Source organism: Pseudochaenichthys georgianus, chromosome 11, assembly GCF_902827115.2.
Source record: "Pseudochaenichthys georgianus chromosome 11, fPseGeo1.2, whole genome shotgun sequence".
NCBI classification, from domain to species: Eukaryota; Metazoa; Chordata; class Actinopteri; order Perciformes; family Channichthyidae; genus Pseudochaenichthys; species Pseudochaenichthys georgianus.
In genome coordinates, this window is record NC_047513.1 from 21708772 (window position 1) to 21721954 (window position 13183).

Sequence of the window (13183 nt, forward strand, 5' to 3'; positions counted from 1 at the left end):
TTTTCATGAGATGAACTCAAAGATCTAAAACATTTTCTATATACACAAAATAACCATTTCTCTCAAATATTGTTCACAAATCTGAAAAAATCTCTGATAGTGAGCACTTCTCCTTTGCCGAGATAATCCATCCCACCTCACAGGTGTGGCATATCAAGATGCCGATTAGACAGCATGATTATTGCACAGGTGTGCCTTAGGCTGGCCACAATAAAAGGCCACTCTAAAATGTTATTATTATACATCCATGCAGCAGTCACTTGACAGAGCTGTCACTCAATGTGACCACGCCCTAATATATGCATAACTTTAAGGCTTAATATTAATTAAACAGATGAGTTGAAAAACAATTCACTCCAGGATCCATAGACAGGAAGGGGGAATCTAACTATACTGAGAATAAAATGTTTTGAAACTACGATGTAAACATGTTTATTTCTGCTGTAAATTTGGGCATTTTAACATTGGGGCCTATGGAAATTGCTCCCTTCTGCAGACTGCTCCTACTGGCCACTAGATGAACTGCAGTTTGAGGCACTTCCTGATTCGCATCCCGGAAGTGGCCCAGAGTTTGCCGCTTGGGATAAACTGATGTTTTTTAGTTGATGAGTACTGAAGATATCAGTTAAATCATTTGATCATTGATTTTATTATGAAAACGTCGAGACCGGAAATACTGTTTTCAACCCGTAACTTTACATGGAGGCTGCCACATACCTCAAATCATCTTGAAATATCTATCAAACTATAGATCCTACATATCGACTGGACGAGGATTCTAAAAGTACAATATACACTTCTCGCTAGAAATCTAATCAAAAAGCGTTTAATGGCAAAACTATCCTACAATTTAGGATTTTACAGAGAGGGTTATTTGTGAATAAACGACCATCTGTAATGTTTGCATTCAACGGGAGCACTAGAGGGCGAACATTTTAAAACGTAATTATAGAACGTATTAAGCGCTTGAACAAACGACATATTTGGTCGTAATAAGGGCCTGAACAATCGGCCCATTTGGTCATATGAGTTAGAGGACTTGTTGATCATTTCACCTGGTTGAACTGGTCGAAACCAGACATATGCAACTGGTAATTATTGTTTCCCTTTTGTTAATGAAAATGTACATTATTTACTGATTCTTACTAATTTCCATGCATTATGGAAGCAATTTATGTAGATTTTAAGACGAGTAATTCATCACCCCAAGTATTTTTAGGTTCAATTTGTATAATTGCATATTTATTTGAGAAGTATGCGCTGCATTATGTCATAACAATAACTTGCTAGGTAAAAAAAAAAGATGTTAAAATTAATGCAGACTTGAAGTTAGCTTTAACACTTATTTTCCCCCTGTTTTTCATACAGAAATAAATGGAGACCCCTGCAGCCAATATCAAAAAATTAAATACAGCTACGTCTATGATGTCCAAATCTATTACCTGTAATTACAAGTCTTTAGTACTTTAAACCTGCTAAACCATGTAACACAGGTACCATTGCAACCACTGTAGCTTCATTCAGAGACCCAAGACAAATCTTAGATATAAAAACCATTTAATTAATTTGTCATGAAACCAAATCATAGTACACCTTTGTGATTTGTTACTGAAAAGAGTCCCTGTATAATGTTAGCTTGGATAAATATGTGATCTGTGTGGAGATCCAGCAGTGTGGTCCTCTCTGAATCTGAAACACTATGAAGTGAAAGACCACCCGGGGTCATGGTGTTTTTGCCGTCTTGCTTCCACCCATCAGATCTGCTCAGCTGTGTGCAGACAGACTGGTGGGGGGGGGGGGGGGGGGGGGGGGGTTGGTTGGTCCTGCGACTGACCCATGACTTAACTGGCTGTCACAGAGAGTGAGAGGCTTGCAGCTGTGGCCTGTGGTCCTCGGTCCAAGTGTCTGTCTGCATGTGAGGGACATAATAGTGTCACTGTTGGTGGTGCTAAAGAGCCCGTTTGTTGATGTTGAAGATCTTGACAGAGTGGTCGGCGCTGGCGCTGGCAAGCTGGACCCAGGAGCTCTCTTCCTCCCTCTCTCCCTCACTCGCTCCGTCCTCCTGGTTCTCTCGCCCTGCTCGCCCGGCCCGGGGCCTCCAGCGGAGCCTCTTCACCGTCAGCGCGTGGCTTTGTCTGGGAAAGTTTGTGAAATGAAGGAAAAACAGGACAAAATCCAGACAAATACTACTACCTGCTACAAGTACTTTAGTATAGCACCATCTCCAATGTCTCCGAAACAATTCCAAGATATGCAACACAATGTGAGCAACAACAATTGGGTATCGAGCAGCCTTCTGATACTTAAAAACAACCAAAATACCTCTTTAATTTACTTCCTGAGCTGTACAGATGATGACTCACTCTCACATGTTGGACACACAGAAATACACACGACCACCTGTCGATGCCTCACCCCCTAACTGCTGCCCAGCTCAAAGGAACGCAGCCAATTAAATGTAGCATCGCGCTGCATTTTTTCTCCATAATACACTCAGCCATCAAACTGAAGCCACAGTTTTGTTACTGACACATTGTCATTTACATCTGCTGCCCATGGCCATTGAAGGACTTGTGTGTGTGTGTGTGTGTGTGTGTGCGTGCGTGCGTGCGTGCGTGTGCGTAAGGATACGAGATGTCTGTTCCTCCACAGTGTTTCCAGTCGTTTCCTCCAGCAGACCCCAGGTCAGGGCTCCACCTGTGCAGCAAGATCCTGCCACTCTCCAGCCCCACTGCAAGCAGGAAGCTGAGGAAGAAACCAAAACACACAAAGACAGCTTTATAAATTTAACAAATATTAACAATCACTTCAAAATTGTTGTTATTCCTTTTTTCAGAGGTTCAGCCAAACGTTTTACAAATGTTCTAAGGTGCTATGAAACAGACAACAATACAATTACAAGTTTGCCATATTAAAAAGATAAAGAAATATAATTGTTGTGTGTGTCGTGTGTGTGTGTGTGTGTGTGTGTGTGTGTGTGTGTGTGTGTGTGTGTGTGTGTGTGTGTGTGTGTGTGTGTGTGCGCGTGTGTGTGTGTGTGTGTGTACCTGTTATCAGAGCAGAGTGTGGGGCAGAAAGCCACAGCAGTAGCAGAATCTCCCACATCCAAGATGGAGGAACAGGGTTTGATCTCAGGAGACAGAGGAGCGTCTGAGTCCTCTGACCCGCACGGCCCCCACACTATCACCTACACACACACGCAAATCTTTTATGAGCATTTAAAATGAAATGGTTGCTCTCAACAAAAAATGCAATCATTGCATCACCACTTCATATCATCTTAAAAGCAAAGCCTGACCTTCTTGTCCCGACTGGATGTCACAAAGTATTTGCTGTCTGGGCTCCAGTCACATGACCAGATGATGCGGCTGTGTACGGCTGTGTCCTTCTCTGTGTGTGCATGTAGTGAGAACCGGGGCTCTGCATGGAAACAAACACAAACCAGTACAGGGATTAGAGAAAGAAGGAAGTCACAAAAAGCTTGATTCAGCCCCAACACAGCAGAGCTTTAATCACACTTCTCCGACACTTCCTCTTGATGACAGATGAGCGGGCAGTGAAAACGTTGTGTCGTGATTATTGTAGCATGACATCAGCATGTCTGATCCCTACCAACTGCTGTGTAGCAACAAAGGCTCTCCCTGGCGACAAATAAACAACCAAACAAGACAGGGAACCTCGTTGCAGCCCTCCATTTCACTCACTTTTGGTTTATGACCTGCTGCTGTTTATTTCCCCGGCCTAAGTCATTTCAGACCCCAGATTAGTTTTCCCCAGGGAGCTTGTTTGTATGCTGGTGGCAGCGGCCTGTCTGCTTGTCTGCAGCAGTGCTCTCTCTCCACTCGCTCTCACACACACACCCACACAACCGAGCCGCAAAACCACAGGGTCCCCACAATGTCAGAGTTAACCACCGTGTCGTGTCTCTGTGCTCACAACACTCTCTGTAGGTGTGGTGTTTGGGACACACAGGTGTTACAGCTCCTCTCATTAACACTCTCATCTGAGGACCTGGGGGGGGGGGGGGGTTGATGGGCTGTTCAGTGCGCAGAGATGAAGACCAGCGACCGACAAGGTAGGAGTAACAACAATACAAATATATCCCAGAAGATTAGAGAGCAGCAGGTTCGATACAATGCGTCACAAAAAAAAGGAGAGGGAGGAGAGGAAGGTAACAGGGTCTACATAATTTAGACATCTGGGTGTGTGACCCCCGAGGAAGAGGAAGGGACGTGGTCAGATGAAAAGAAGAGGCACAGAAGAGGTGAGAATGGAGGCAGGCGGTTTGTTTGATCAGCTCTGACTTCATTTAACCTTCCCTGGTCTGGACTGTGAGTCTGTGGGTGACAATCACCTTGAGTGATTCAGCAGCCAACCAGAACAGACGTGCCCCCCCCTCCCTCCCTGTCTCACAAACAGCCTCCCTGCCTCTGAGCGGATCCCTGTAGAGGCAGACGGAGTTCAGGGCTGCCTCTCCTCTGCCTGCGCCCGTTAGGACCCTCCTGCCAAAAGAGCTGTGAGACGGTTAGCAGGGAGGTAATCCTTGGGGCTTAAATGTCCTGTTCTGCTCACCTTGGAAGCAGGATCGGGTTATCCGTCGGAGTCGAGGCGCAGAGGTTCTCTCACATAAACAAACTCTCCAGGAACACGCTCTTGTTTACAACACTGGCCCTGCAGGAGGTGAATTGAACGTGGGGACGAACAGATCCCATTCTTTCTTCACCGACTCAGGACATCAGAAGAACAAATCAGTGTCTGTTTTTATGTAATCAGAACAGACAAAGAAACCGTGTCTTATTGATCAAACTGGACCTATTTTATCAAATCTCTAAGAATTACACTTAAGTGCTCGAATAAGAGAACTCCTATTTCGAGCAAAGTGTAAGAGCAACATTTAATTGTTGTTTTCAAGTGATCAAATGATTAAAGAAATGCATGCTGAAAAAAAAAAAAGGGTTATGTCATTTGTGAAATCTCTAATAAACATAAAATATCCTAAGAATATTATACCATATAAGAAAATGTCCGAAACTGAAACAAAAAGAGAACCGAGCTTTAGCAGATAACACATTCTCAGGCTGGGAGAGCAGGGAGATCAAAGGAATCCGATTATAAAAGACATTTCATACATCATTTACATTGCGTGAGTATGAGGTCGTCGTTGGTTCCAACATACAAAATGAGAAGAAGATCCTTTTAAAAGTTATAATCAAATACAAACGGTAGGCTATAATAAAAGAAGTCCAGCTCCACAGTAGTATTTAAAGATTGGCTCTAGATCTGTTTGTCTCTCTCATTGGATTCATTTAATTCCTCAGTCCATGTGGACACTGACAGCAGTGACCTTCCAGAAACAGTTCTGTACCGCTAGCCATTAATGTCACCACAACTGAGTTAAGTCTGAAAAAAGTCAAAGGTCAAGCAAACGGACAAAAAAAGTGACAATCTTTCAAAATAAGGCTACAGAAAACAAGCCAACAGACAAGCCACTACACCACCAAAAAGTGTACAGGAAGGCTGTTACAGCCGCTGGCTCCCTGGTGCCATTAACTCTGCTCTGTGTGTATGCAAATGAGCTGTGAGGTTCCTTAGATGTCATTGGCTGTCCCGCCCCCGTTTCCGGAGAGGGGATTGGATCGACGTCCTCCAATCCCTGCACCCATCCAGCACACCTTCCGGGGGAGGAGTACAAAGGCCGCAGACTGACATCATTTGGGAGGGTCTGCTGTGCTAATCGCTAAACGCCTCACATGTCTGCTCTCGCTGCGATATTTACGTCAACGGTGGTTGACTTGTACCTTTTGTTTGTTAGTGTTCCTGTTAGCTTAGCATTGTGTTGACTGGGGTCACATGATATAGCGTGTTTTCCTACTAGTATAGCGTTGTGTTGATTGTTTGCTCCATGTACTGTGTTTCTTAAACAGCCTTCTTTTGTTCTTTTTGTTCCCTTCTTATAGAGAGGGGTGATTTATTACTTTCTGTTCAGCCTAATCATGTTATTGTAGGCTACTTATCAAGGCTCTTTTGTTGAGCTTCATTTAACTTTGTACTCTTTTGCCTTTTGTTTGTGCCAGGCTGCCTGCCTCATTATTTTCTACCTATATATTATATATAAATAAACGCTTGTAATATACCTAATTCCATACTGGGGTGTGTAATTTCCTTCTACCCTAGAGAGGACGTAACAAAGGCATTTGTTGTATTCTGTGTAGTTAGTGTCGCACATTACAAATATCTCTGCACATACTATCCAAGTATAACGTGCAATAAAGAGTTTACTGTAAGTGTGTCATGAAGGGAAGTTGGTGATGTTTTATTGGTGGTCAATTTACATAAATATGAAGAGAAAATGTGTTTTTAATTATTAATCTTCCTTTTTTTGGACCGGTTTCAGTCAGCACATCACTGCTTTGGCTCTTCTCAGGATTAATTAGGGGAGTCCTTCTAATCAGGCCAACTTGACGTAGAATTTGATTTGGAACAAATCTGCTCAGTGGGTTTACCTTATTTTAATTAATTAGTTTTAGGCGTGCTGGTGTTGTTTGCCATTTAGGCTCCAATGTTGTCTCTTTGTTTTGAGATTCACTCAAACACATTTTTAATTAAACGAAATGTATTGGCCACCACCATGCTGCAATGCTACCTCATGCTTAGCTGCACTGCAACATGATAGATCCTCTTATTGTCCACAACTCCTTCCTGTTTCTCACCTGGACTCTCAGCTGTGGGCGGGTTCTGTCTCCATAAAGACCAGGTGCGATCACGGGAAACAGCCAATAGGAGTTGAGCATCTGGGGAGAAGGCCATCTGGGTGACGGTGAGGGTGTGGCAGGGCAGCGTCTGCAGCTGGCGCCATGTCGCCGTGCTCCACAGCAGAACGCCCGCATGCTCCGCTTTGGACGCCTGGAGAGAGGATTTAGATAATAAAAAACGCATTACTTTTAAAAAGCAGCTTGAGTTTTGTTAGGTTTTGACTTTATCCTATCTTCTCTGTCTTTCTTCTTGCCTTTGACTTCCTCCTGAAAACAACTTCTGTTTTAAAAAATGTACAAAATGAGCTTGCATGCTTGTTGGAAAATAAACAAGTGTAGGAGGTGGGTTGAGGAATGGAGGATTGCCACAGCAGGGAATGTAAAGGAAACGTAATTCAGAGGTGGGAAAGGAATAAAGCAAAGAGGTGAAAAGGAAAGCGAGAAGGACAGATGGAAAGAGGAGGAATGCAGGTGGAGAAAGTGGATGCGAGAGGAAGAAAGAGAGATATTGTATGCCACAAAAAAACATATCTGTGATGGCTAATAGCTCTGTGCTTGTCTGCTTTAAGGTCATGTTGGTACCATCAATACCTGACTGAGAGCAGCCTAACCCCGCTCTGTGGTAGTGTGGATATGAGCATGCAGAGGCAATATGTCATGATGCCCCTCCTCTCTGATCTAATGCCTGTTACTGAGTACGTGCTCTCTGGCCTCGCTCCGATCACACTGACCTTGCATGCAGATGCCACCAGCGCTCTGCCGCTGTCTGAGGCCAGGCAGAACATCTCAAATCCGTGGCCGTATCTGGAGGAGACGGAGGACAATCATAGAGACATTAATCACCAACAGGACGCAGGATAACAGCCGTTCTAAATATGTGAAAGACAGACGAATGAAGGGAGGACGACAACAACAGAGACAGCGCAGCGAGTGTGACAGCAAATTAAGTTTCCTGTTATTCCAAAGCGTCACCCCGACAAGCGTCTAGGTTTGAGCCATCGCCGCTCGCTGACAGGTAAATAAGCAGACAGAGTGTGAAATTAAAACACTGATCTGCAATGACTGGTCCTTTCCTGCTGACAGAGATGAACAACGATGATGCTGCGGGTAATCACCGGCAGCATAATTACTTTTAGCTTGCCGACTATCACCTGCTTGTTTTCAAATGTCAACAAAGGGAAATCACAGCCTGGAAGTTCCTCCCCATCTACGAAGCGTTGCAGCAATTTAGCCCCAACGCTGAGTGTATTATTTATGCCACAAAAATAATTCAGCCACTTACTCATTTGAATGTTTCTATTATGCACTAAATTATTCAGGGGGCTGAAGCCAAATGGAGGTAAAAGAATAAGGCACAATGCCCACACCTCGAATAAACCACGCGCCATATGTTATGTTTATAGCAAATTGACAGGAAAATAGATTTAGCCTTGGCCACAAATGGAGGCAATATATTCAGCCTAGAGAAGAGGCTCATGGGATGGCAGGAAGCTGGATTCTGATTGGCTGATACAAGGAAGGAGAGAACCAGGGCTTTGTGAATTCCATCATTTTCAGTGAGAATAAACCCTTTGGGCAAAACTAGATAAACACAATTTATCTGGAAATGCTTCTTCATTAAGAGTGATGCAAAAAACACGATGTCTTCTAGAAAAGGGAAGTATATATAAAGTAAATCTGTAGTCGAGGTTGTTTTATGTCTCAGGATATTGTTTGTTCCAGCAGGTTCCCAAGCTGCTGCTAGCAGAAAGACATGTGGATACTCACAGTTTCTGGACCTCAGGCCACAGTGTGTTCTGGAGAAGATGATCTTCGGGTGGGGGCTCTACACACACACACACACATAAAACAGACACACAGTTAACTCCAAACCCTTACATAACTATCATTTGGCAGGCCCTGAAAACTGTGCCTTTTTAAAATTCAAATACAAGCAGTTTCCAATTTATAAAATGAGGATTACACCAAAGTAGCTATTATAATTTCCCTTTTCTAAATCCCTGTTCTGTGAACCAAAAGTGCGACAGATAGGATCCTGAATGTGTGTATGTGACAGGCTTACAAATCAAAGAAGAAGAAAGAGAAGACAAACGAGACAGAGTGAACTAAAGACTACACGGTGCACCTAGAACACGATTAATAGCATGAAGACAATGTTCCCTCACATTTATATACAGACTCTTTTAGCATTTAGCTTTTGCCAAAAAAGATTTTGAAACAGCAGCAGCTTTATCGGAGATCTTAACGGCTGTTGGCTTTGAGCTGGACCAAATCTAGCCGGTGCCAATCCTCTCTGCACACGTCTCTGTGCTGCATATAACCGAGAGCTACACTCTTGTGTTCTTCTTGTTGGTCATCGCCTTCCCAAATTGCCTAATTATTAATCTGTCTCCTTGCCTGCGGAAGCCAATCAAACGAGGGAAAATGCATTGTTAACAACAGCCTCCGCACTTGGTTGCTCCCTCCATAGCCCGGGGTCATCGATACTTAAACTTTGCAATCACATAAGCCTGCTTTCTAATTAGCATTGCAGATTATGAGTGGCTTCAATCATGCTGATGACAGCACTTGACACCGTCTAGCCCAGGGGTTTTAAAGCGCTACGTTTTCTCTATTTGACAATCCATTTCCCATCTGCTACTTTCATCCACTAGTTTATCTATCCTGCATTTGTTTCTTGTACTCTCCATCCTCCATGTACCTCTGTGTCCTTGATACATATGAATTCAATGCCCTTCCCGTTCGAAATAATCTTATTTTAGGAGAAAATTGAGTTTGAAGCATCAGTTTGCGCGTACAACTTTAAAGCAGATGTGTATCTCTGAAGTTGGAGTAAAGAAGTGGATATCTTTGCCGAATGATTTAAAAGGCTGTAAGAACATTTTAATGTTTAAGAAAATGTATAAAGAAAGCGTTATTAGACAGTATGAAGTTGACTTTTGATTGTGTTCTGGTTTTATGTTTCAGTATTTGTAAGAAACTGTGACTGAAAGAATATTGCTTTTATTTATTATTTCATTTTTATTTATTTTTTAAGAAGGGGCAGATAAAATAAGATGTTCTTCTCCATGCTCCTTTCCACCATGCACTATAAAAAAGTGTACATGTTTTGTTAAGTGTACATGTTTTGTTTTAAAATAACTGCCATGTGTTGAATAAACAAATAAATTACATTTCATTTGAGGTTTTTCTTTTTTTTTTACTTCTACTCACACTTACGGACACCTGCTGTAATACCATCGGCCCCCAGCAGACCTCAGGCATTGTGGGAGTATAGCATGGCGAGAGCCCCAATGACTAACTGTCCGTCTGGCCGCTCATAATTGTCTCTTATAAGAACATCTAGCGACAGGCTGGCTGGAAATCTTGTGAGCTGATTGAGGCTGCTGAGTGGAGGGCGATGCAGAATATGAATCAGGCTATCGGACTTTGGAGGAGACAGGGATGCATTTCGCCTCGAAAACTATTTATCAAGGAGGTTTAAATTAAATGAGGGTTTGCTGCGAAATCTCAGAAATGACCTTGCTATGCTGGAAAAACACTTGTTTGAGAGTGTTGTTTTTGCAGTACCTGCCATGATGAGCGGGTTGAAGTAAGACTCAGACTGGTATTGATCAGATACACTGTTGAACTCCCCTTCGTTGCTTTTGTGGGCAAGGTCACCTGCAGAACAATATGACACATCTGTAAATAAGTTGTAACATTTATATATTACACTACATCATATGAGCTAAAAAAAATACAAACAACATTTGATTAAAATAAGACCCAGAACTACCGTTTGGAGCTCAGATAAAACTTTAGGATACAAAAAAAAGGGCAAAAGTAAGCAAGTTCTTACCCTGAAATACGGCCTTGTTGGACAGACCCAAGGCAGGTGTGCTGGCTCCTTCTGGAAGGTTGGCAGCGTCCTGACAAGATGAATGAACGGACCGAGAGACAAACACATCAATAACCATGTAGGGGTGGGAGATCCACTCAGCACATTTTACAGCTGTTAATCAAAGTGAAAGAGAGAGAACTGATCTTTGGAGAGAGGGCAAACATAGTTCTTGACTATTTCTACACGAGTGAACATAACTTGAATATATAATGATGGTAATTTCATTTGACACTCACACTAGATGTCAATAGCTTTTCTTTTGACGTCCCAGAGATGTTAGCGAAGTTTTCCACAAAGTTTCGAGGTGCTTGAAACACTCGCAGGACCTTCTCATCGGCTCCAGACACAAACTGAAACCTTCCCACCATGGCCAGACACTGCATGTCGTATCCATGGATCTGCGGCCGGGAGATTTCATGCCAGGTTGCCTGCAGGGTGAATAAGGCATGAGAATATATAGGAAAGATGCAAATCTGGACACGGGGATCGCAACACGCTGCATGGGGTTGTGCCAGCATTTCATTTTATGCCTGATGTTGTGGAACAGGATTTCTGGGCCCTAAATCCAGGCGTTTGCAACCAAGTTAAAAACTAAATTGATTATCCAGTAACAGTTCAAATGAAAACAATTATTTTCAGCTTATGTTGCAAACTAAACTCAATAGAGAGGTGACGTGCAACAAAATTAACTTTAAACTTTCTGTTGGTCGCTTGTTAGCAGACCCTTCACGCGATGGCAGAGCGAACAGGTACAGGCAGGGCCCATAGTGAAAGCCCTATAGTTTAAATCTACTACCCACACATAAACATATGAACATGGGTTACTATTTAAAAAAATGGTAAATGTATTTAGGAACCTGTCCATGTGATTTTAAGTGGGGGTGGATCTCAAATCCTCTAGGGGGGTTCGGGGGCATGCTCCCCCGGTAAGAATTTTTATTTTTGAGTTAGACCCAATCCCAAATCACCCCCTCGACCCTACCCCTCCATGACGGAGTGAACTCCGTCTGTAGCCACACTCGCAGCTGAATGAAGTTCCCTCCATTAAGGGTTAAGGGTATAAATACAGCGGCAAGCTTTGGGACAAACTCCCCTCTCTCCGGCAGAAACAGGAAATGCCGTAACTGTATGTAACAACGATTTCAAATCAGCATCTCTTTGACAAAAAAATGTAAATGAATAACTCAAATAAAACTCCAAACATCTTTAATTGTGTTTGTAAACAGCGTGTTTCCTAACAGACACACACAGCGTTGACCCCGGTCAGGTAGAGACTGGTCTCAAGTCAGCACCGCTGCAGACTCGCTGTTTGAGGGCTTGTTAGCCCACTCCCCCTCCACACCCGCTCCACACTCGTTGGTTTGGAACAGCACTTAATGTGGCGGACCCTCCGCGCGAACGTGCAAACGGATGGGTAGTGTGTAGGAGTAGGGTGTAGGGGGCTATTTGGGATTGGGCCTTAAATGCATCAATCTGGTGCATTTTGAGGGGACTAGATCTATGGAAACACCTATATGAAACAGAACTGTATACATTTCAATAATCATAAAATCATGGCCATAACCAATAACATACCATATCAATATACAAAAACACTGAAACTTGTTTATTTATTTACTTTTGGTTCATTTATAGTTGTGAGTGTGTCTGTGCTCCTGAATCAGCCTCTCCTGTCTCCCTCCTCTCCCCCTGCTCCTCTTTGAGGCAGCAGCAAAGACTAGTTTTAGCTCTAGTTTTAAAAGTGTATCTTACCTTTTGATGATATACTTTATTAATCCCCATGGGGAAATTTTTTTCTCTGCATTTGACCCATCCTGTGTTAGGAGCAGTGTGCTGCAATTTTGAACCGCGCCCGGGGACCACCTAGTTAACTATTTATTTATTTATTTATTCATGCATATTTTACTAATCACTACCCTCTCAAATGGAAATATGTGTTTACATAAATGGCGACCAAACCGTTTGAGACCCACTGAGAACTTAGACTAAGCTAACTATCTAAACACTCAGAGTCCTTTACCTCACCTGAGCTGAGGTTATCCCAAGCTTGAATGACACACAGAGACCAATCAAGGGCTTTGATTTATGATCTGTATGACAGTGGCCATGTCGGCAGGCCACATCGTGTAGACAGCCAGTCACCCCACTTACTGTAACAGCATCGGTCCTCCCGATGGCCAGTCCGGGACTGGGTACAGGAGGCGTAGAGCGAGGGATCATTGTCCACAAGTTAATCAATCGCAGATGGCGTCGTGGTCACGGACAAATACAAAAAAAATTATTAAAAAAAACTAAAACTAAATGGGTCGCGAAATATACCTGGGCGGCCGGCCCAAGTATGGTCTATGTGTGGGAAACCCTGAGAGCAGCATACTAAGTAACTATTGCTCACAGGAGAGAGGAAGAAATAGAGAGGCCTGAATCCTTAGGTGGACATGTTGAGGCCAGGTGTGTGAAACCTGTCTTTATATCGTCTCAGGATGAATACAGAAATGTGGAATGGCTCTTCGTCAGAACTACAACTTCATTTTATAAAGGAGAAAATCAC

General features: G+C 43.1%; 1 protein-coding gene across 1 annotated transcript in view; it reads right to left on the bottom strand.

Annotated features, from left to right (window-relative positions):
• Positions 1–1540: 1540 nt before the first annotated feature.
• The window catches only part of elp2 (elongator acetyltransferase complex subunit 2), a 35057-nt gene continuing 23414 nt past the window's right edge, over positions 1541–13183 (bottom strand). Inside the window, exons 13-22 of the mRNA XM_034095206.2 lie at positions 10872–11063; positions 10594–10663; positions 10323–10415; positions 8520–8577; positions 7484–7556; positions 6711–6903; positions 3299–3420; positions 3048–3187; positions 2632–2745; positions 1541–2135 (exon numbers count right to left, since the gene is read on the bottom strand). Of these exons, the coding sequence (XP_033951097.1) occupies positions 1949–2135; positions 2632–2745; positions 3048–3187; positions 3299–3420; positions 6711–6903; positions 7484–7556; positions 8520–8577; positions 10323–10415; positions 10594–10663; positions 10872–11063 (1242 nt within the window). The 3' untranslated portion in view covers positions 1541–1948. The remainder of the gene's footprint in view (positions 2136–2631; positions 2746–3047; positions 3188–3298; positions 3421–6710; positions 6904–7483; positions 7557–8519; positions 8578–10322; positions 10416–10593; positions 10664–10871; positions 11064–13183) is intronic.